Source organism: Saccopteryx bilineata, chromosome 4 (assembly GCF_036850765.1).
Source record: "Saccopteryx bilineata isolate mSacBil1 chromosome 4, mSacBil1_pri_phased_curated, whole genome shotgun sequence".
NCBI classification, from domain to species: Eukaryota; Metazoa; Chordata; class Mammalia; order Chiroptera; family Emballonuridae; genus Saccopteryx; species Saccopteryx bilineata.
In genome coordinates this window covers 83,358,248-83,382,441 of record NC_089493.1, presented here as the reverse complement: position 1 = coordinate 83,382,441, position 24,194 = coordinate 83,358,248, and the positions used below count along the sequence as shown (strand labels likewise).

The following is a 24,194-nucleotide window of genomic DNA, read 5'->3' as shown; positions in this document are numbered from 1 at the left end:
TGAATAATATTCTGTTGTATGTGTGTTCCACATTTTCTTTATCTGTTCATCTGTCAGGGGACAATTAGGTTGTTCCATATCTTGGCTATTGTAAATAATACTGCAGTGAAGATGGTGGTGCATTTATATTTTCAAGTTAGTGTTTTCATTTTCTTTGGGTGAACATACAGAAGTGGAATTTCTGGATCATAACCTAGTTCTTTTTAATTTGGGGGGAACCCCCATATTGTTTTCCACAGTGGATATACCAATTTATATTCCCATCAACAGTTCACAAGGGCTCCCTCTTCTCCATATCCTTGTCATCACTTACCACTCGTCTTCTTGATGATAACCATTCTAACAAGTGTGTGGTGATATTTCATTGTGGTTTTGATTTGCATTTCCCTGATGATTAGAAGTGATGAGCACATTTTCATGTACCTGTTGGCAATCTGTATGTCTTCTTTGGGAAAATGTTCAGTTAAGCCCATTTTCAATTGGATTATTTTTTGTTATTGAGTTGTATGAGTTTTTTATATAGTATTTTGGATATTAACCCCTTATCTGATACATAGTTTGCAAAACGTTTCTTCCATTCTGTTGGTTGCCTTGTTTCTTTTCCTTTGCAAAGGGTTTTGGGGTTTTTTTTTTGTGGCAGAAACAGAGTCAGAGAGAGGGACAGATAGGGACAGACAGACAGGAAGGGAGAGAGATGAGAAACATCAGTTATTCATTGTGGCCCCGTAATTGTTCATTGATTGATTTCTCATGTGCCTTGACCTGGGGGGGCTACAGCAGACCGAGTGACCCCTTGCTCAAGTCAGCAACCTTAGGCTCAAACCGGTGAGCCTTGCTCAAACCAGATAAGCCTGCACTCAAGCTGGCGACCTTGGGGTCTCGAACCTGGGTCCTCCACATCCCAGTCCAGCGCTCTATCCACTGCGTCACCGCCTGGTCGGGCTGCAAAGGGTTTTAATTTTGATGTCTCATCTGTTGATTTTTGCTGTTTTTGCTTTTGGTGTCATATCCAAAAGATCATTGCCAAAACCAATATCAAGGAGCTTTATTCCTATGTTTTATTTGAGGAGTTTTATAATATCAAATCATGTTTAAGTCTTTGATACATTTTGAGTTAATTTTTGTGTAATTTGAGAGGTGTAAAATTAAGTGTCCAGTTTCATTGCTCTGCATGTGTTTTTCCCGTTTCCCAAAACCATTTGTTGAAGAGAGTATATTTTCTGAACTGAGTTCTCCTGGCTCCCTCATTGAATATTAACTGACTAAGGCAAGGGTTTAATTTTGGGCTTTCTTTTCTGTTCCACAGATTTGTCTGTGTTTATTTTTGTGCCAGTACTATACTGTTTTTATTACTGTACTTTATAGTACAGTTTGAAATCAGGGCATGTGATGATATCTCTGACTTTGTTCTTTATTTTCAGTATTGTTTCGGCTATTTGGCATCTTTTGTGGTTTCATACAATTTTTAGAATTTTTTTCCATTTCTTGAAGAATGCCATTGATATTCTGATTGAGATTAAATCTATAGAATGCTTTGGGCATGTGGATATATTAACAATTTCCTTCTTATTCATGAACATGGGTGTTTTTCCATTGGTTTATGTCTTCTTCAGTTTCAGCAAAGTCTTGTAGGTTTCATTGCAGAGATCTTTCACTTCCTTGGTTAAATGTATTCCAAGTATTTTTGATGCTCTGTGAATGGGATAGTCTTTTTTAGATGTATAGAAATGCAACTAATTTCTGTATGTTGATTTTTTTTTTATCCTGCAACTTCACTGAAATTGTTTATAAGATCCAACCATTTTTTGGTTGAGTCTGGGATTTTCCATATATAGACTCTATCTAAAGATAATACTAGTTTTACTTTCCTGTTTTGGATGACTTTTCTTTCTTTTTCTTGCCTAATCACTCTAGCTAAGACTTCCAGTACTATACTGAGAGTGGGCTTCCTTGTCTGTTTCTCATCTTAAAGGAAAAGCTCCAAATTTTTCTCAAGTATAGTGTTAGCCTGGCTTTGTTCTATATGCCCCTTGATACGTTGAGTTATGTTCCTTCTGTACCTAATCTGCTGGTTTTGTCAAATGCATTTCTGCACTGAGATGGTCATGTGATTTTTATTTTTCATTTTATTAATGTAATGTATTACATTTATTGATTTGTGTATGTTGAACCATCCTTGTCTCCAAAGAATAAATCCCACTTAGTCACAGTGTATAATCTTTTTTATGTGTTCTTGAATGTGGTTTGTTACTATTTTGTTGAGAATTTTTGTATCTATATTTATCAGTAATATTGGTCTGTAGTTCTTTTGTGGTGTCCTTATCTATCTTTGGTATCATGGTAATGTTGCCTTTGTAGAGTGAGTTTGGAGGTATTCCCTCATTAATTTTTTGAAAGTTTGAGAAGGATTGATGTTCTTTTTTGAATGTTTGGTAGAATTTGCTAGTGAAGTCATTTGATCCTGGGATTTTCTATGTTGGGAGGTTTTCATTATTATTCAGTCTCTTTGTTCATTATTGGTCTGTTCTTATTTCTGTTTCTTCTTAATTCTGTCTGGGTAGATTTTGTGTTTCTCAAACTTTATCCATTTCTTTTAGGTTATCTAATTTATTGGCAGTTAATAGTTCCTAATAGTCTCTTATGGTCTTATGTATTTGTGTAGTAACAGTTATAATGTCTCCTTTTGCATTTCTAATTTGAGTCTTCTTTTTTTCTTAATCTGGCCAAAGGCTTGTCAATTTTCTTTATCTTTTCAAAAAAACAGCTTTCAGTTTTGTTGAGCTTTTCTATTCTTTTTCTTGTCTCTATTTTATTTATTTCAATTCTGGTCTTTATGATGTCCTTCCTTCAGCTAACTTGGGCTTAATCTCTTTTTTTTTTTTTAGTCCCAAGAGGTGTAAAGGTTCGTTTATTTGAGATCTTTCTAATTTCTTAAGTTATGCATTTGTTCCTATAAAATTTTCTCTTAGAACTACTTTTACTGCATCCCATAAGTTTTGATATATTGTTTTCGTTTTCATTTTTGATATTTTATTTCCCATTTGATTTCTTTGATTGTTCAGTTTCAATATAATATTTGTAAATTTTCAGTTTCCTTTTACTGATTTCTAGTTTTATACCAATGTGGTCTGAAAATATAGTTGGTATGACTTGCAATATTTAAATTTGCTGAGATTTGTATTGTGCCTTATCATGTGATCTATCTTGGAAAATGTTCCTTGTGTACTCCAGAATGTATATTCTGTTGCTGTTGGATCGAATTTTCTATAATGTCTGTTAAGGCAATTTATATGTCTGTTCTCAAGTGTGGTTTAGTTTTAACATTTCCTTGGTAATTTTCTGCCTGGATGATCTATCCATTTATGACAGTGGGTATTGAAGTCCCCTCCTATCATCGTATGGTTTTATTTCTCCCTTTAGATCTGTTAGTATTTGCTTGATATATTTCAGTATTCTACTGATGTCTGTGTATATATTTACAATTTTTGTACCTTCTTTAGTCTCGTTTTTTTGCCTGGAGTCTAGTTTGCTTATGTAAGTATGGCTACAGCCATGTGTTCTTGTTTCTAGTCATATAGAATATCTTCTTCCATCCCTTCACTTAGAACCTGTGTGTCTTTAGAGCTAAAATGAGTTTCCTACAGGTAGCATGTAAGTTGGATCTTGTTTTTTCCCCCAATACATATGGCCACTCTATGCCTTTTGATTGGGGAAATTCAACCTATTTATATTTAGTGATTATTGATATATAAGGACTTACTACTGCCATATTATTGTTTGCCTTCTGGTTGTTTTGTATCTTCATTGTTTCTTTTCCTGTTTACCTTTGTAAAGTGGTGGTCTTTCCATGGTTATTTGCTCAGTCTCCCCTTTCTATGTTTCATAACCCTTTAGATTTATGCTTTGTGGTTACCATGTGGCTTATAAAAAATATCCTAGATAAAATAGTCCTTTTTATGCTGCTAGCACCTTATCTTCATTTGCCTATAAAGTTTCCACTCTTACTCTTCCCCTTTTATATTTTAATGTCACAGTTTACCTCTTTTTATTCTGTGAATTCATTGAGAAATTAAATAATAGTTCCTTTTTAACACTCCTTAAGTGTTTATACTTTAAGTGGTTAACACACTTTTCTAATATATCATTAGTTTTCTAATTCTGACATTATTTTTCACCTTTGCTAGAGTAGTGTAGGAGAGTAAATGATGGGAAAACTGGGGACAGTGGGCAGTTGTCCAAATAGTCTACTCTATAGTGTCAATTACTAATGTGTTGCTTTGTGTTCAGAGTGCAAAACTTGAGGGCAAGCTGTGGATTGGGCTGCTGGATTTCAGATTGATGAGTCATGGTAAGGATTTTACTTAATGGGAAAGTGGACTCATTGTGTTTCAAGACATAATTGTGGACCTGACCAGGGCCACTTGGCTTAGTGGTAAGAGCATTGGCCTGGTATTTGTATGTCCTGGGTTCAATTCTTGGTCAGGGCACCCAGGAGAAGCACCCATCTGCTTCTCTATCCCTTCTCCTCTCCTTTCTTTTTCTCTCCTACTTCCTGCAGGAATAGCTCAATTGGAGTGAGTTGGCCTTGAGGATAGCTCCATGGCCTCTGCCTCAGGCACTAAAGAAATGGTCCCAGTTGCAATGGTAGCAAGGGCCCCAAATGGGCAGAGTGTCATCCTCTAGTGGGCTAACCAAGAGGATCACGGTCAGGGCACATGTGGGACTCTGTCTCTGCCTCCCCTCCTCTCACTAAAATTAAAAAAAAAAACACAATTGTGAATTCTTGTCCCTAAGTCTCTATGATAAGGATAAGAGAGTCAATTGGGAAGATGGTGAGAGGGTTTATAAGTTCTGGTACTAGTGGGTAGGAATTATTCCTGCCCTACATCATCTGAAATCTTTCTACTACTCACTTCTTGCAGCAAGAAATCACTGTTGCTGCCTGACCAGGCAGTGGTGCAGTGGATAGAGTGTCGGACTGGGATGCAGAGGACCCAGGTTCAACACCCTGAGATCACCAGCTTGAGTGTGGGCTCATCTGGCTTGAGCAAAAAGTTCACCAGAGGGCCCTGGCCAGTTGGCTCAGTGCTAGAGCGTTGGCCTGGCGTGCAGGAGTCCCAGGTTTGACTCCCGGCCAGGGCACACAGGAGAAGCGCCCGACTGCTTCTCCACCCCTCCCCCTCTCCTTCCTCTCTGTCTCTCTCTTCCCCTCCCGCAGCCAAGGCTCCATTGGAGCAAAGTTGGCCCAGGCGCTGAGGATGGTTCCATGGTCTCTGCCTCAGGTGCTAGAATGGCTCTGGTTACAACAGAGCAACGCCCCAGATGGGCAGAGCATCGCCCCCTTGTGGGCATGCCGGGTGGATCCCGGGCGGGTGCATGTGGGAGTCTATCTGACTGTCTCCCCGTTTCTGACTTCAGAAAAATACAAAACAAAAACAAAAACAAACAAAAAAATAATAAAAAGCTCACCAGCTTGGACCCAAGGTTGCTGGCTTGAGCAAGGGGTTAATTGGTCTGCAGAAGGCCTGTGGTCAAGGCACATAGAGAAAGCAATCAGTGAACAACTAAGGTGTTGCAATGAAAAAACTGATGATTGATGCTTCTCATCTCTTTCCATTCCTACTAAAGTGTACCTTTTCATAGGCATTTAAATGTCAAGATCTGGAGCAAACTGTAAAGAAAGCACATAGAATTCTGGGCCTGTATTTTACAGAAGACCAAACATGTCACACAGTTCAATAACTAGTTGTAAGAAACATCTGGGGCTACAAACAGATCTTTGTAAAGTTTTTTCTATTCTATTGAGTTCACTTTTCAAGATTTCTTTCATTTTTTTTTTAAAGTTACTTTTGGCATTTTCTACCTCTGAAGAGAAAAGATTTTGTGTGGCTTATATTTTACCATCTTTGACTACCTTGAATCTTAAAGGATGTCTTAAAAATAATCTGAAGCCCTGGCTGGCTAGCTCAGTGGTAGAGTGTCAGCCTGGTGTGTGGAAGTCCTGGGTTCAATTCCCAGCCAGGGCACATAGGAGAAGTACCCATCTGTTTCTCCACCCCTCCTCCTCTCCTTTCTATCTCTTTCTTCCCCTCCCGCAGCCAAGGCTCCATTGGAGCAAAGGTGGCCCAGGAGCTGAGGATGGCTCCATGTCCTCTGCCTCAGGCACTAGAATGGCTCCAGTTGCAACAGAGCAACGCCCCAGATGAGCCGAGCATCACCCCCTGGTGGGCTTGCCAGGTGGATCCCAGTCAGGTGCATGCAGGAGTCTGTCTCTGCCTCCCCGTTTCTCACTTCAGAAAAATTAAAAAAAAATCTGAGCAAGAGAGAGTACCTTTCATCCAGAAACTCTGTTCTTTATCTTATGTTCCTCCTAATATTGTCTTTTTGTTTCAGGCACCAAACCAAGAGTTTCTTTTTCTGTTATGTATGTAACTTGTTTTCTTCAAATGTGCCTCTCAGTTTCTGGGAGTCTGACAGGGAAGGAACAACACTGAGAACAAGGTAGGGGTCCTGAGGCTGTCTTGCACAGTTTCACTGTGTACTATGTAGAATTATTTAAGGAATTCTACCTAGGTAGGTATTGATTTTATATTTATAATGATAGGCCTGCAAAAACACATTGCCAAACTTGATGTTTTTTGGGGGAAGGGGGATGTTTTTGAGGGGAAGGGGTGGGTAAGGCAGACTGGCATTTCTCCTCTTTAATAAGGTGAATGATAATGATGGCTCCAATTGGCCTATCTCTAAAATGACTTAACTTACCTGTCATTGGTAAGAAACTATTACCCCCATGACAAGCGCTCTAAGTACTCTGAGCTTTGCACTCTAAACACAAAGAAGCACATTAGTAATTGACCCTACAGAGGAGAATATTTGGAAACTACCTGTTGTTCCATCTCTTCCTTTCCTTTCTTCTTTTTCTTAAACCTCATTATCCCTTTCCTCACATTCTGGCACCATATTCCCAAAGTCTTGTTCTCCTTTTCTTGGTAAACTTTATTTTGCCTCTAATAGGTACATTATTTGACATTTTTCCTAATAGAAAAAACTGCAATAGCACAGTTTTTATATTCTATAGATTATATTCAACTGTGCATTTAGCAGCTACTATTTATTTAACTGTTCTAATATATATAGAAGATCAGCACATTACCTGATGTGTTAGAAATTATTTCCCTCATTTATAGAGGGGAGCTTTTTCTTTGGTGAGTTTAATAATACCCTCCTTTTTAAAATTTATTTATTGTTTTTGGTAGCACAGAGATCACCTGCCTTTGTTTAGGAAGATGCCTAGGCAACCATGAAGGTCCCAAAACATAACCCTGATGAATAGAGTAAAAATTTAGGATTTAGGCACGTTCACTTCAAGTTCCATTTAGAAAAGGGTGTGGTGTCAGTACAGTGAAACTGACTAGTACAAATATATTTTTCTCTAGGAGCCTGCTGTGAATAATTTTGGGCACTGACACTGAAATGGTAGCTATAGCAGTAGGGAGCCTGTACGTATCCTGCTGTGTTCATGCCGTGTGAATCAGGGCCCCCACTGGTTTCTTTGAGAGAAAGCCAGAATCCTTTTTTTTTCATTTCTCTTTTTGCTTTATTCTGCTAGTAATCAGCCTGGTCTGGACCTCAGCGTGTAAGTCCGCCCCTGGTTCAGCCCCCCTTCGCTCAGAGAGTCCGACAACAAAGGGAAAGGTACCTGCTCCAGCTCTTGGTAGGTTGGGAGTCTGAGGTGACGGAGCTCCTCCTTTGACTTTATGAGGGATTCTTTATTCTCCCACTTGACAAAAGCTCGCTTTCTGACCAAAAGCGGGCTGGGGCATGGAGACGTGGGGCTGGGAAGCACATACAGAGTGTCCTGGGCCGTCTTCCTTGGGGAAGTCAGTGTAAAAGGACCAGAAGGGCCTTCGCTGTCAATCCAAGGCAGCGCTTCTGTCTGGGTGGCCTTGTGGGAGACAGTCCTCCTCAGCCGAACAGAAATCTTCTGTGAAGACACTCCCATGAGCATGATGGTCCGGTCCTTACTTTCCTCACTTTGCTCTACAGCCTCCCCATTGGGGAATGGAAGCAATCCTTCATCGGGTGCTGTGGGAAGGAGCATGACATGTCAGTATTGTAGTTCAAGAGCAGACACTCAGATTGGTGCCTTAGTTTCAAATGAGACCTTTGTTATTGTTATAGGAATTCGATAGGCCCCCAGTGGACTCATTTTCAGGTACCCAGTTTAGGGGGTGAAGACTGAAATTCAGGGCTTTGCTGGCCAAGCTGTGGCCGCTGCTATCAGGCTGCAGCCTCCCTGAGGAAAGGGCATCTTTTTTTCTTTGCACAAAGGTTACCTAGAGGGTTTCTGTTTCTGCAGAGAAATGGAAGCCCCTGTCTCTATGCTGTAATGACTCATAGATTAAAGAGGGTAAGGTCGATATATAGGCAAACACTTCATAACTCCGTGCAGTAGACCCTGGGATCTGGGAGCTGTTGGCACTCAGGTTTTGTTTGTGATACAGGTGGCCTTAAACAGCTGGTAGGAATTCTCTGTAGCACCTGTTTGCCCATTTGTACAACAGGCACAACTTAACTGTGAGAGGGAAGTTTTGACTTTGTGGAAGTGTATCAAATGTATTGCTCTTGTTTGATACTGATAAGGAAAGAAGAGTCATTCTGGTTTTCTTTGAAATAACACCCTTACCTAGCCTAAATATTAACCAAAAGAAGTTAAGTTTCTAGAAAAGTAGAATAGGAGAAGATGTGTTTGAGATGAGCTGCAGGCTTTAAGATAGACAGCAGATTATCTATATATGTTTACTGGTTTGCAGAGACTCAGCAGTAATTGTAAAGTATGCTTTTCTATTAAAAATGTTATACCGGCATGTCTTTCATAATGGTATTTGTGCTAGTTTTAATTAAGAAAGAGAAGGATAAAGGTAATCTTTCCTCCCTGAAAACTTCACCCTTCCCATTTCACTTTCCAAAATGACTGTTCCCTGTGCCTACTTACCATGGAGCAGGTCTTTGGCTCCCAGCGAGCAAAGGCTGAACGCTGGCCCCACCGAGGTGCTGTTCTCTGTGGGCACTGCTGAGTTCTTGGCTCGCTTCTTGCACTCGAACACTACCAGGTCTTTGCATTGTTTGTGGCAGTTCATCCCGCAGTCTGTGGACAAGACACCTGGTCAGAAAGTCTTTCACTTTCTTCTCTAGGGTCTCAGAACCACATTTGTACAGGGCCTTCTTGTCACACATGCCTGTCCTCTGGAGCTAGGATACCTAACATTCCTAATGAACCCAGCATTCTCACTTGGGTCAGTCCTGGATCTCAGTCTAGCTGTTGCCCTTACCGTGAGTCTCAGGAGCAGAAGTGGTTACCTCAGAAGGGAGAGCTGGTCCTGGATAGCCTACACATACTGCCTACTCCGAGGAGATCCTCTGGAGGCTCCCAGCTGTGGGGTCTGTTTAACTCTTTCTTCCTTGCAGTAAAAGGGCTCCTTTCCTCCACTCCTGAATTGTTCTAGTCACAAGGAGGCCTACTGATAAAAGGAAAGCTGACAAGGGCCTTTGGTAATCACTTCTGTTTCAAAGTGATTCTGTGCCTTTCATTGGGGATCCACGTCTCCATGACCATCTCAGACCATAATCTCCTACCAGCCATCTCTATTTCCAATGCAGGGAAAGGATCTTGTACGGGGAAGCTGAAAATAGCTCACTCAGCACTCCTCTCTTCTGTGTGGTGGCAGTCACTCTCGGAGTCCTTTGAGACCCTTTGAGGAGGAGGCTGTGCTGAGAAGTTGTGGACTGAATGGACGACTACTATAGGAGAACATGTGAGGCCAGGGAAAACAATGCAGTCAACAAAGCTGAGCCTTACCTTTACATCGATATCCTTGTTTGATCACTCCCCAGAGCTATGAGACAAGAGACAGAATACACCACACGTCATTCATTCATCTACCTGCTAAGAGGCTAATGCTGATACCGCTCCTGATTTCCCCTCATCTACTTTCTTCCTCAAGTGGGAGGGAAGCCTCATTCCTCTCTCATATGTATTGTCCCTTCTGACCTTAAACTGAAAATAGGAAGGTTTGTGCTGATCAGAGGCAAATGTTCTCAAGAAGCTCGTAGGATTTATGAGTCAGGCCTTCTCCAGGCCAGAAGTCAAATCATAGGACAAACAGCCTTCTTGGGACCCCAAACTAAAGAACATAATCTATAGAATCCTGGGGTCGGGGACTGAGTTTGAGAGGAAATTTGGTCAGTGGTGAGCAGAGGAGCAGCAGCACCCAGAGGACTTCTTAAAGGGAGTTCCTTTTGAAGTGGGGAGGGATGAGGATGTCTCATATTTCTTTTCCCTAAAAAAATATGAAACAGCATATGAATATATATCAAAGTTAATACTTCTTTAATACAAGGCCTCATGTACCAGAGGGAAAAATAAATCAGGAAGGATCGGGAAAAGGTGAGTGACGTAAAAACTGTGCCTCTGGGGCCAGGCTATTCTCGGTGTTCGCTCAGGCTCTAAGCTGGGATGCGCTGATAAGGGTTGTGAGGGCTCTGCCTGACTTAGTCGTTTCACCTGTCCTGGACCCCTCCTCAAATTCAGCCCTGAAGCACTCTAAGAACAACTTACAAATCCAGCGCAGTTGTCACAGAAAGTAGGCTTCAGGTAGGTTGTCTCTTGGAAGTTGTGAGGGAAGCCCAGGCCCAGCTTGGAGTAGATGGAGCTGGCCCTCATGAAGTAGGCCGTGATCTCGTCCCTGCTGATGAGGCCTTCCCTAACAACACATGACAGGCGAGGGTGTGAGGGGAGCAGGCCTGCCCTCTAATCAGAAACTTACCTTCCTTTTCATCCTTGAGTGCTGCACAGTGTGTACTGCCTGCTAATTACTTCCATGAGCCCTCCTCTTAAGCATACATGAATAGCTTGTAATAAGCAGTTAAGGAAGCATTACTTATTTTTATAGAGTTGTTGTTTGGCTAAACTAGGCTTTCCCAACTAATTTAAAAACCATCTCCAGGAGTTGAAAAAGAAATGATGGAAACTGTACAGGGAGAGAAATACACTGTGCTGCCGTTTCTGACTTCAGAGAGTACATGATGCATAACTGGAACCTGCCAACCACACATTCAGTTTTGTGTATAGAGAATCAAGATAAAATTTATATAATCTTGCGAAAAATATGCAAATTATTAATAAATATTAGTTTCTCACAATCTGTAAGGACAAAACAAGAAGGAAGACTTTCGTAAATTTATAGTTGACTGTACCTAAACTGGCATCATGGTCTCCTGAGGTCCAAACCAAAGTCAGACAGGCATTCATTTGATGATTGCTCTCTTAGCCCAAATATTCATTACGTGATCAGAGCAACACATCCAAGTTTATAAGATCTTTTAATGCCATACCCATAAACTTTTTACTAAAGGGCTCATAACCACGTATTCTTTTCCACAAACCCTCACCTGTCTTTGTCCATCACACAGAAGGAAAATGGGAAACTCGCAGCAATTTTTTCAAATTCTTCCTGAGAAATGTATCCATCTTGGTCATGATCATAGTTCTTGAAGACAGACTGAAAAAAGGGAGTTTTTTTGGTGATTACCAAAGAGAAATCAATCATTTTCCCTTTAGTCCAGCGGTAGTCAACCTGGTCCCTACTGCCCATTAGTGGGCGTTCCAGCTTTCATGGTGGGTGGTAGCGGAGCAACCAAAGTATAAATAAAAAGATAGACTTAATTATAGTAAGTTGTTTTATAAAGATTTATTCTGTCAAACTTAGCGAAAATCCGACATAAAGTACTTGGTAAGTAATTATTATTATATGCTTTAACTTGCTGTAACTCTGCTTTATAAATTTTATAAAGTTACTTCCCTACTTTATAAATCACCATTACTGTGGAACTGGTGGGCGGTTAGAAAATTTTACTACTAACAGATAAAAAAGTGGGCGGTAGGTGTAAAAAGGTTGACTACCCCTGCTTTAGTCAAATGACAAAGGGGCTGGAGCCGCTGCTGAACGCCTCTCCTCCGCCTAAATGAGAGAAACTTGGAAATGTGCTCATTGTTGCTGCAAAAATGGGTGGGTCACATCTGGTGATGGTGATGGGTGCTCTTGATCCACTGATCCATTAGCAGTCCATCAGCGTATCAGTTATGCCATCACCCTGGCTAGTGTGCTCACTGCCCAGCAGAGTGCTTTCCCTCCTTCACCTTTCCCTGGCTCAGCCCAGCCTGCACCTTTTTGTGAAGCTCTAGCTCAGTGGGAAATGCTTCTTTCCTCCCCTGAATCCTCAGCCACTCTTGTCCTGTCACTTTCCGGCTGTTAGTCAAATAAGTTTGTAAATATGATGTATATGTTTGCTCGCTTATAGTTTGCATTGGGTGTGGGAGACAGGCTGTAAGCTGGCAAGGTCCTCATAGCCTAAGGCTTAGTTTTAAGACTAAGCCTTTCCCACCCTTTTAATACTAAGATCTTTTCAGCATTATCCGATATGAGTATTGCTACACCTGCTTTTTTTTGGATGTTATTTGCTTGGAGTATTGTTTTCCAGCCTTTCACTTTGAATTTGTTTTTATCCTTGTTACTTAGATGAGTTTCCTGTAGGCAGCATACAGTTGGATTTTCTTTTTTAATCCATTCTGCTACTCTGTGCCTTTTTATTGGTGAGTTTAATCCGTTTACATTTAGTGTAATTATTGACACTTGTGAGGTCCCTATTGCCATTTTATATCTTGCTTTCTGTTAGTTTTGTGTCTTGTTTGATCCTTCTCTTTCGTTTTTCTATCTTTTGTTTTTATTTGGTTGTATTCCATACATCTTTCCTCTGTTGCTATCTTTTTAATCTCATGTGCTTCTGTGGTGGTTTTTCAATGGTGGTTACCTTTGAGTGATAAAAAGGGTCCCTACCCTGTTCATTGTAGCGAACTATTTTGTGAGTACTTTTGCACTCCATCGTTCTTTGCTACTGTTAATCTCCATCTTCTCCCCCTCTTTCTTTTTGTTGTCACAGTTTAAATTTGGTTTTATTGTGTTCTTCTTGGAGCTTTTACTTGTGGCTCTGTTTTTTTTTTGTTCTTTGTATCTGATTGGAGAACCCCCTTTAGTAATTCCTGGAGTGGGGGTTTTCTGATGATAAATTCCCTCATCTTTTCTGTATCTGTGAATGTTTTTATTTCTCCTTCATATTTGAAGGATAGCTTTGATGGGTACAGTAAAGTTCCTCTCTTTCAGGACTTTAAATATTGGGGCCCACACAAAGGCCCCTGACTCTGCCCCTCTGTGCTATATCACGGGCGCGCACTGCCGAGGCACTCGGAGGAATCTCTCATTCACTATCTGCGCGCGCAGACCAGGATATGAGGCCGGCCGCGTTTCCCTCTGAGTGAAACCCCTACCAGCACGGAAAATTTCCACCGTTGGAATTAGTTCTCGCTCCCTCCCGTGCACGGCTTTCCCAGGGCGCTGGGGCTGCCCAGAGATTCTGCCCTCGGCCCACAGAAAGGCCTCTGACTCTGCCTCTCTGTGGGGTAACACGGGCACCCACTTCCGGGGCTTAGGAAGAAATCTCTCGCCCACTAACTGCGCACTGACCAGGAGATCGGGTAAAATGGCTGCCCCGCTTGTCTTTCTTTGTTTGGGTTTGGCGCAAGTGTTAGCTTGTATTGCCCGGGTTGCCACAGGATCAGTTTTTCCTTGGCTTGGATCTCCGTGCCACAGCCTGGTTCGGCCGTTTGTGCTGCGGCCTGGATCTATTCACCCCCTTTGCCCGCCTCAGTTTCTATATTCACAGTTACCAGAGAAAGCCGCCCTGTTTAGGTTAGTGAGGAAGGCGGAGCATTTCTTACTCCCTATTTCCTTCGGGGTTTGGTTATATATTTAGCCAATTTTTCACTCGACCATACCTTTGAGTGTATTGCGAAGCATCTGGAGGCTCCAAGTATAGGTTTTTCTGTTTCTGGTTGAAGATCTTGTTGAGTTTTGGGGGAGATTTATCGGTATCGCTTCCTACTCTGCCATTACTCTGACGTCATCTCCAATACTAAGATCTTTTCAACATCCTTCTAATACTAAGATCTTCTCAACACTAAGCTTTTCCCACACCCTTAACTGTTGCATGATGGGGGGTGGTGCACTCTTCTGAGGAATCCCATTTATGCCTCAGATAAGTGGCTTTGTATCAGAGACTTCCCTATTTGTATATTGGCTTAAAGGCTTTAATTTTCTACATTCTAAAATGAAGCAAACTGGGGGCTCTCGCTCAGATCCTGCCATCAGCATTGCAGAAGAGAGGCAGCCAAGATGGCGGAGTGCTGAAGGAGAAGCCAGTTTGTGCAGAGAGAAGGAGATGGGGAACAGAGGCGAATAAGGCTGGTTAGGTAAAAACCTTTGATTCTAGGAATACTCTGATGAGTCAGTGGCTTTGGGAGCCCTGAATGGAAAGGGAAGTGTTTTCCCACTGTGTATTTCTCGCCTACCTGGTGCGAGGTAGGATTAAAGGTAATGGCCCACCAGTTCTTGGCTCTGTTTCATTACTGTCTGTCTGAATTAAATACGAACCTGCATGGGCCAGGCGGTGTGATGGTGGCTGCGGCTACTGGCTTTACACTGGCTCTTACTTTTCTGTTGTTCCACTGGAATGGTCCACAAGGATAAATGCAGAACATTTTGGACAGGGAACTGAATCAAGTGGTGCCAAAATTTTCAGTTTTAGATTCTCAATCTTTCACTCAAATCTTTTCCAACCTCTCTCTGACCCCAAATCAACTGGTAACTTTTAAATATAAACTCTCTTCAAAGGCCTTTAAGAGGAGGCTCACTCCCCCATGTCAGGCCAAAGTGGTGGTCTGAAATGCTCTGCAGCCACAATATGAGAAGCGGTTGCCTGTGCTCACATCGGAACAAGTTCCAAGTTTCTCACCATGTGTTTCTACCACTGTGCCCCCTGCCCGTCTCCCCACATGCAAGACTAAGCCAGATGGCGGGTGCCCTGCTTCGGTCCGCTTAAACGCAACTGTACTTACATCCACCATCCTCTGCACATGTTTGCTGATAGTCTTGGGGTCAGGTTTGGGAGACACTCCAGAGGCCCAGTCCACTACTACTGGTGGCTTTGAAGGTGTTAGTGGCTACAATGAAACAATCAGAGAAATCCTCATGACTACAATGCAGTGTAATCTACAATTCCTTCACTATCTGGGGGGCTCTGGGCATAGTCCACATATTGAAATTTAGAACAGTAATCTTGGCTAACACAAGTATTGTGTTTTACTGTTTACAAAACACTCCTCACATACATTATCTCCATCTATAGATAATTTAAGATTCTCAATTTACTTGCATATTTCAGTTCTCTCTTCATTAAACCTTTGTCAAAGCTATCAACAAAGAGTAAAGTGGATCACTTAAATTTCCTCTTACTATTTGGTAGAGATATGGATGAGAAGAAAAAGAGCTAAAAGGCAGGAAGACACATAAGAAAACTATCTGAGGCCTAGATAAACTGAGATGGAATCCACTCTGAAGTATTTAAGACTTGGCCCAAATTAAAATCTCTTCTAAAAACAGAAGGTGCCCTTTCCACGAAAGTGTTGGTTAACATTCTGAAAATGGAATCTATCGAATATTTTCATGAACCATCTTTGATTACAATAGGAAGCTTGAACTTGATTTTCTGTATAGAGACAATGAAATTTAGCCACCAGAACAGGTGAGCTGAATTTCTCATGTGGGGGCAAATCTTTCCACTTGTTCTGGGGCTGGGAAGCTTCCCAGGACACTGGAGAATTATTGGTCATTCAGAGGAAGACTGGAATAGTTTACCCCGCTTATAGGAGAGGTGGACCAGATAGCCTGTGATCCAACTGCACAGCACTAGGACTGTGCTATATGAGGTCTTCTTTGCATGGGGGGTGGGGGTGGGGCTCCAAAGACTGCTTAATAGACTGCTCTGACACAGATGACCACAGGAGGATGGGGCTTTTCTATCTATCACACTGGAAATCCTCTGAAGTGGGCTTCTGAAAGTGTGCATGGTGCTCACATTATCATCAAGGTATCAGAGAAGAAAAACTGATGTGGGGCCACCATAATAAATTGGAGGAAGGGGTCACTCTGGCCCACAATACTATCTTCCTGCTTTAATTTTTAAGCCACTGACTGATACCACCACTCATTTTGATGTTCTTACAACATGTAGGTATGTACTGTTCATACATCAGTCTTACTTATCTCTTCAAGAAAACTGTAGGCATTTTATGTCAGGAACCGTTCCCCATACATATGTTAAAGCTTGCTCTGTTCCTAGCACAAGGTTGGGCACACAGTAGACACATAATCCTCCTATGAAACTAAACTAAAAGTCTGTTCCTTCAGATGAATGCACCTGTTACCTGCAAGAGTCTTAATATGAACACTCACTGGGGCTTTGTGATTCCTTGGTTCCCGGGCATAGGAAAGCTCGTAGATTTCATCCTCAGTGTAGTAGAGATCTAGGGATAACTGTAGAGCAAAACCACAGGGTTAACTACTAGGATGCTGTGTTTCTTTCTTTCTTGGTTCTTCCTCTCCAGTGGTTTACTCTTCTAGGCTCTTAGGAGTTGTTTTTAAAATTCACAAAGTTTAGAGGGTGAAACTACTACTGCAATAGGGCAAGCGTTCTTATTCTTGCATCAGAACCCAGTTTAGCCTGACCAGGTGGTGGCGCAGTGGATAGAGCATCAAACTGGGATGTGGAGGACCCAGGTTCGAGACCCTGAGGTCACCAGCTTGAAAGCGGGCTCATCTGGTTTGAGCAAAGCTCACCAGCTTGGACACAAGGTTGCTGGCTTGAGCAAGGGGTTACTCAGTCTGCTGGAGGCCCACGGTCAAGGCATATATGAAAAATCAATCAATGAACAACTAAGGTGTCTCAACGAAAAACTGATGTTTGATGCTTCTCATCTCTGTGTTCCTGTCTGTCTGTCCCTATCTATCCCTCCCTCTGACTCTTGCTTTGTCTCTGTGAAAAAACAAACAAACAAACCCAGTTTAAATACGGGTATTATTAAACAATATGAAGAGTTAACAAATTCCATATATATTAAAAAACTATAAAATTTTAGAAGAGAGAGAAGTCTTATGAATAATCTTGTTCTGAATGTATAGTTGATGGTTGGGCTTCAGAAGGTTCAGAATTCAAAGATATTTTTACATATATGCCTTATGTATAGTTTTCTGGGAAGAATGTTCACAGCTTTCATCTCAGGATTTTTGACCCCAGTCAAGAGTCTGTGCCTCTTTCCAGAGATGATGATGTCTAAGGCTAAGACTAAGGTCACCTGGCCATTAAGAGAAAGAGCTAGGATTAGACACCAGCTGGATGCAAAACCTGGGGCTCTATCAGAATCATCCTGTGAGATAGGAAGAGGCTATAATTATTTCATTCTCAAAAAAGCACATTAAAAATTGTATAATTTCAGGCCATGGCTGGTTAGCTCAGTTAGTTAGCACATCATCCAGAAATGACAAGATTGCGGGTTCATATGGGAAGTAACCAATGAATGCACAACTAAGTGAAACACAAATTACTGTTTCTCTCTGTCCCTTGCTGTCTCTTTAAAAGCAATCAATATATAATTTTATAACTGAAAGAGCAGTTAAAAGTCATCTCACAGACTAATCCCTCTGATTTTACAGAGGAGGAAACAGGACTTAAGAGTTATGTGCCCACAGTCACACAGCTAGTGAACTACAGAACTGCAGGTCTGGAAGGGAGTTCATCTGATCTCCCCCTGTACCCAAGTACAAATCCTGGTCTCCTTCACTATTACAGATGATGTTTGCCTCCCCTTAGCTCAAATGCTTCCAGGAACAGGAATCCAAATAATGAACCTCTTTCTTCTTCTTTTCTTTCTTTCTTTCTGTCTGTCTGCCTTTCTGTCAGTCTGTTTCTTTTTCTTTTTTTCTGAGAGAGAAACAGGAGAGGAGAGAGTGAGTGAGAAGCACCAATTCATAGTTGCTTTCACTTTAGTTGTGCATTGATTGCTCCTTGCACATGCCTTGACTGGGGCTGAGCCAGTGTTCCCTTGTTCAAAGCAGCAACCCTGGGTTTTTCATGCCAGCGACCTTTGGGATTGTGTGGACAGTTTCCCCCACTCAAATCAGTGGCCCCAATACAATAAGCCTGTGCTCAGAGCCAGTGACCTAGGGGCTTCAAACTGGTGACCTCAGTGTACCAGGTCAATGCCCCACCCACTGTACTCCACCAATCAGGCTGCCTTATCCTTTTTTGAGAACACGCAGTCTCTCTTTTTGTCTCTTTCAGCCAGCTTGTATCCTGATTTGCTCTCAGCTTGGATTACCTTTGCAGGGAGAGGGAAGCACCCCAAGGAGCTGGAAAGGCATATTGCTTCGGAGTATAGACTGTGGGTCCTACCTCCTGGGTCTGAATTCAGGCTCCAGAAATTTGTCATTGTGCCTCTGTATCCCCATCCATAAAACAGAGATAATAGCAGTATCTACTTCAGTTTTTATGTGGATCAACTGTACTAATATTTGGTAAGGTGCAGAGAGGGCCTGATGCAGGAAGTGTGAGCCTCACCGTCAGCAGATGCACCAAGTCCTTGTTGGCCTCCAGGGGCGGGGCCACCTCTTGCAGCTGGACCAGCTCGTTGATATGATTGTAGAGGGCCAGCAGCTTGTGGACATTCACCTTCCCATCCTCCAGATAGTTAGGCATGGCTTCATACAGGGAAATGAGGTCCTTGAGGTGCACCCCCAGGATGGGGATCTTGAAGTGGGTGCACTCTCCATAGGCTCGCCGGTAGTTGTCATAGTTTCTGCAGGAGGACAGCAGCTCAGTCATCTCACCCAGGACCTAAAAAGCAGATGAGGCCCGATCACTGGTACTTCCCAGGCAGGCTATGTTGTTCATAATGGCCACTTTGTTTACTTTCAGCCTCTACCATGATTTCACCCTGTCCCTGATCTCAGGCAGGGGATGATTCATCCAAAAGGTGCAGATCATGACTTCCAAATTAAAACTCCAGCTCTGTCAACATCACAGAGTGTACTTACAAACACATGTATGTTTTCGTTGGTTCTACGACATAACTGGAAAAACTTAAATAAGGTCATATTTTTACACTGAAGTTCTTCCTTTTGGACAGAGAGAGAGAAAGGCAGAGAGGGGGACAGACAAGAAGGGAGAGAGATGAGAAGCATCAATTCTTCGTTGCGGCACCTGTTGTTCATTGATTGCTTTCTCATATGTGCCTTGACCAGGGACTACAGCAGACCGAGTGACCCCTTGCTTAAGCCAGCGACCTTGGGCTTCAAGCCAGTGAACTTTGGGCTCAAGCCAGCAACCCACGCTCAAACCAGTGACCCCACGCTCAAGCCGGTGACCCCTTGCTCAAGTCCGCGACCTTGGGCTCAAGCTGGTGAGCCTTGTTCAAACCAGATGAGCCTGCGCTCAAGCCGGTGACCTCGGGGTTTTGAACTGGGGTCCTCCACATCTCAGTCCGACATTGTATCCACTGAGCCACCACCTGGTCAGGCCTATAGTTTTTCTTTAAAAACTAAGCACCTAATATAAAAATTAAAGAGGTATAAGAATACAGTGACTAATGCGCCTCCTCTGACCTCTGCCCCAAAGCCATGCAGGTCCCTTCTGAATCCCTCCCAAGACACCATGTTACTGAACATTCAGAGTGACACTGGAAGTGCTGGCTGTGCTGCCGGCATGGGGAGAGCACACGGAGCTGCAGCTGTGGCCCGTGCTTTGGGCTTTATGCTGTGCTCTGTGGGCCTTAACAACTCAAAATGGACCTATGTCTAGGAAGCAGGAGACAATCCATTCGCTGACGGAACCCCTGAGCTGGTGAGACTGACTAGACCAGACCAACTCCCAGCACAGACACACAGAGGATGAAGCAGAAGCCCCAGGGAGCACTTCGTCAGAGCTCACCACAGGGGGCCGCCAGGTCTGGTGTCCTTTCCACACACCTGGTCAGCGAGTTCTCGGACCCCCACTCCCTGTATGAGATGACCAGCTTTCTCAGAAGCAAAGACAGGAAGTAAAGACTGTTTCTGAGTTCACTCAGAAGGCTCCTGATTTCTCTCAGTCACTCAGAACTGGCAAGAAAGCCTCCTCCTCATATACTCCTCACGCTCACAGGGCAGGTTAGTGAGAGCAGAAGGTGCTCACAAACAAGAGGCTAACAGCTAAAAGAAGATACGTAGTTCTTAGAAGGTGAGATAAACTATTCGGGAACAGTTGCTTTAAGCAGGACTTAACTAATTCACTGTTCAGACCACCCTGAGGGGCAGGCCACCACAGGCAAGGAGGCACTGGTGTGGGGACCCAAACTGAAGAGGAGGTGACATTTAAGTGAAGTGACACGAAGCCATGTTAGTCTGTGTGACTGCTTCCTTCCGTCACCTCTGAGACGTGGGCAGTCTTCAGTTGTTCTGCCTCGTCTCAGCAAGGGCACCAGACCATTGGGGTGGGGTGGGTCGCGTTGTGAGAGCAGGGATGATTAATTCGAGAATCCCAGAAGGAGGCTGAACACCTGGGAAAACGATGGGGTGACAAGGCACAGATGTCTCTGCTAGCTTGGGAGGATCGGTCCCCTTAAATGAGATAAAATGCTCAAAGAGCAATCATCTAATCTAGTGGTCCCCAACCTTTTTTGGGCCACGGACCGGTTTAATGTCAGAAAATATTTTCACGGACCGGCCTTTAGGGTGGGATGGATAAATGTATCACGTGACTGAGACAAGCATCAAGAGTGAGTCTTAGACAGATGTAACAGAGGGAATCTGGTCATTTTTTAAAAATAAAACATTATTCAGACTTAAGTATAAATAAAACGAAAATAATGTAAGTTATTTATTCTTTGTGGACCAGTACCGGTCTTTGGGCCATTTGGTACCAATGGCCCACAGACCGGTACCGGTCCGCAGCCCGGAGGTTGGGGACCACTGATCTAATCCATACCATACGTAGCTGCATTGGTACCTGTAGTATATCACAATGGCTTACATTCAGAACACCCTTACATTATAAAGGTAAAATCTACGATTGTAAGAAGATGCACAGGTTATTTTAAAAAAATATTCTTCAGTGAAACAGTATTACAAAATGGCACCTGAAAAACTCATTTCCAGTAATGGGGTCCTTGGGTTATGACACAGTTCCATTCCTACGACAGTGACGTAACCTGAATTTTGGTGTAAGTAAAAACACACCCTAGCCTAATACAAACGGAACACTTGTGCTTTTAACAGTCCAAAATGGCGTAGCTAAGTGTACTGGGGGACACCAATGCCCTCACTCATATGCCACATTACTGTGTGTTAGTCTGCTGTGTGCAACCAAACTAGTTCACCCACATAATCTGTAAGTACAACACTAACAGTGTAAGCCAAAACTCATCTCAATTTTTTAAAGTTTTTATGGGAGTGAACGTCATAAACTTGAAATGTTGTATGTCGAGACTGTCATAACCTGAGGACTCCCAGTATCTGGTTGGGAAAATTCAGCTACCCAGAATGTCATTCTCCATGGAATCTGGAGAGCTAGAGTTTTAATGCGTCACTGTGTAAGTGCACTTGACGTGCAAACCAAACCACTATTCCTTTTAGGAAAAGACTGGAGCAAGGGAGTCAGTATGAAAGACGGTGACTGAACACTCAGTGGCGTAGGAGCACGAGGCACATACTATTTCAGCTAAACAGCAGGAACGTGTCCAGTGACACTGAGGCAAGACTGAATCACCGTCACTTTCAGATCTGTGGTGTCCCCATTCTGTGGGTTTTCCTGGGGTTTGCCTCCTTGGTGTTCTTCCTGGTTGAAGGGGTGGTGCAGTTCACAGATGCTTCCTGTGTCCCCCCCTCAAGGAAGATAATGACATTGGTCCTACAAATGCTGCTAAGGAGCTTCAGAAGAGAGAGTAGCACTGACCTTATTGATTTCATGTGGGACATGTGAACTTGTCTCCTTGAGCCTGGAGATTGAGCTGTGACATAGGCCGCCTATCACAGCCATCAAAGTGTTGAAGTTCTGCAGTTGGTGGAGCTTCTGCGACACACAAGACAGATGAGAACAGTCACTGAACATGTCAGTTACATGCAAGCTTAGAGGCTGCCTTTTGTTTCTGCCTGGTCTTCCTTGTGCTGGTCAAACATTGGTGACCAGGTGTTAAAATTTCCTGTTCATTTCTCCCTTTAGTCTTATGTCCAGACCAGCAGATCCCAAGTTGAGTAAGTCATCCATCTCTCTCTGTGCTGCTGGTCTTTGGGCCACCATCTAGATCAGTGGTTTCTAAGAATCACCCAAAGTACTTGTCTGACACACAGTTCTGGCCCATGGCCAGATATTCTGATTGCCCGGATCTGTGCTTTTAATATACCTTTGGTTAGCATTAGGGCAGGTAGTCCCTGTACCAAACTTAGGTCTACTAGACCATCTAGAACTGGGAAAATGTTCCTTTAAAGCATAACTTTATATATCTTTCACACTGAATTAACCAGACTGTTTTGTTTTTGAGGACAAGGATTGTCTTATTCTCCAGTGCCTATATAGGTCAGTAATTGGGACAGAGTAGCTAGACTCTGAGCAATCGCAACTATGTGTTCATAGTACTGTAGGTCCTCGAATAACATTGTTTCAGTCAGTGTCATTTCAGTATAACATTGATGAGATGTCATAGAAACCTAATTCTTGTTTATATCAGCCTATTAAAATTGGTTTCATTATATGTCACAGAGCCTATTGACAGCATTAAATAAGGACTCAGTGTTCTGTTTGCCTGTTATCAAATGTTTACATGCTGTCCCTCAAACATTAAACTCAGACATTTACCACAGCATGGATTCAAACATCTCAGACAACTCCAGTCCCAGGAAAACCTGTAGTTGCCCTTTCCTTTGTAATATGGGCCATATTTGAGAAAACAATGTAGGCTAGTAAGCACCTTCTAAAAAGTGTGAAATATCTAAACAGATCAAAAACCGTGTCCTGGTCCCTGAGATGGCCCTCTCCATATTGCCCTGCGTGGGGAACAGAAGAAATGCCACACAGAGATCTCAGGACAGTTGAGACACACCAACACTCCTGTGGTTCAGGAGGGAAAAGACTGAGCTGCAAGCAGAGGGACACTTTACCTCACAGCCCAGGCCACACTCTTTTAACTGTCACTCACCTGAGCCACCTGGATGAACTTGATGAAGACTTCGGCGCGGAGCTGTGGGGTAGGGCGGCTGAGCACCATCAGCTGCACCCACTGGGAGATGCCGTTGCACAGGGCTATGGACCGCTCCATGGTGGGGTTCTCCTTCACGCAGCTGTTCACCAGGTAGTTCTGATAATCGGTGAACTGGGGGGAAAGAAACGGATCAGGATTGATACTTTGGTGTTCTGGGAGATCTGAGCCTCGGGTCGCCTCTGTTCAGTTGATGGCTTGGAATTGCTATGGGACAGGAGCTCCTGGCCCTCCTCTCCTGTATGTCATCTATTTGGCTGACAAAAATGGTGGGAAGGAAATCTTTCTTCTGCCCACAGCATGGTCTTTCTACACCAGCAGTCATTAGGCAAAAGTGGATATGTAACTAGTTAATCCAACACACTAGTTAATTCAAATATTGTATTTGGGTAAGTATTGGTACTTCTAAATTATAAAGAATGCTGAACAGAAAAAAAATGTCAGTACTAATTGCACCGCTGTTGCTGAAGGTAAAGAAAAAAAAGAAATTCACGGAAGACTATCTTTCTCCTCCCTGCCAGACTTGCATACTCTCCATCTGCCTCCTCTACCCCCTCCTGCCTCCCTCTCCCCAGCTCATTCTTACCTTAAGAATGGGAAGATAAAACCTGCTCTATCTAGTACAAGGAATTGCTATGAAGATCAACCATGGTAAGATGTGAAACCACTTTGACTTTTCAGAGTAGCTCCATAAATGGGAGGTGGTGCTAATAGGATAATTACTACCCTATGCTAAAACATCCCTGTTTGAATTTACTTTGAACTTGAACAGAGGCCAAATGATCTGGGTACTTGAAACCTGGTTAGCTCACTCTGTGACCATAGTTTCCCAACTGGACAACAGCACTGACTATGGTTGACAATTAAACAGCCTATGTGAAACAAATGTCCCAGAAGATCACTGTGTCAGTGATGACTGTAGCTATCATGTCCCTGTCCCAAACAATCCTGCTCAAACAGG

General features: G+C 42.9%; 1 protein-coding gene across 3 annotated transcripts in view; it reads right to left on the bottom strand.

Annotated features, from left to right (window-relative positions):
- Positions 1-24,194, bottom strand: part of RASGRP1 (RAS guanyl releasing protein 1) — a 93,484-nt gene that overhangs the window by 4,490 nt on the left and 64,800 nt on the right. For 2 of the 3 annotated variants that reach the window (XM_066277152.1, XM_066277153.1), the window contains exons 7-16: positions 23,174-23,347; positions 21,934-22,050; positions 18,568-18,843; positions 16,407-16,487; positions 15,011-15,115; positions 11,452-11,561; positions 10,619-10,763; positions 9,860-9,896; positions 8,996-9,148; positions 7,700-8,085 (exon numbers count right to left, since the gene is read on the bottom strand). In XM_066277152.1, the coding sequence (XP_066133249.1) occupies positions 7,700-8,085; positions 8,996-9,148; positions 9,860-9,896; positions 10,619-10,763; positions 11,452-11,561; positions 15,011-15,115; positions 16,407-16,487; positions 18,568-18,843; positions 21,934-22,050; positions 23,174-23,347 (1,584 nt within the window). Of the gene's footprint in view, positions 1-6,331; positions 6,471-7,699; positions 8,086-8,995; positions 9,149-9,859; positions 9,897-10,618; positions 10,764-11,451; positions 11,562-15,010; positions 15,116-16,406; positions 16,488-18,567; positions 18,844-21,933; positions 22,051-23,173; positions 23,348-24,194 lie in introns of all 3 variants that reach the window. The other variant, XR_010731333.1, reaches the window with a different exon arrangement.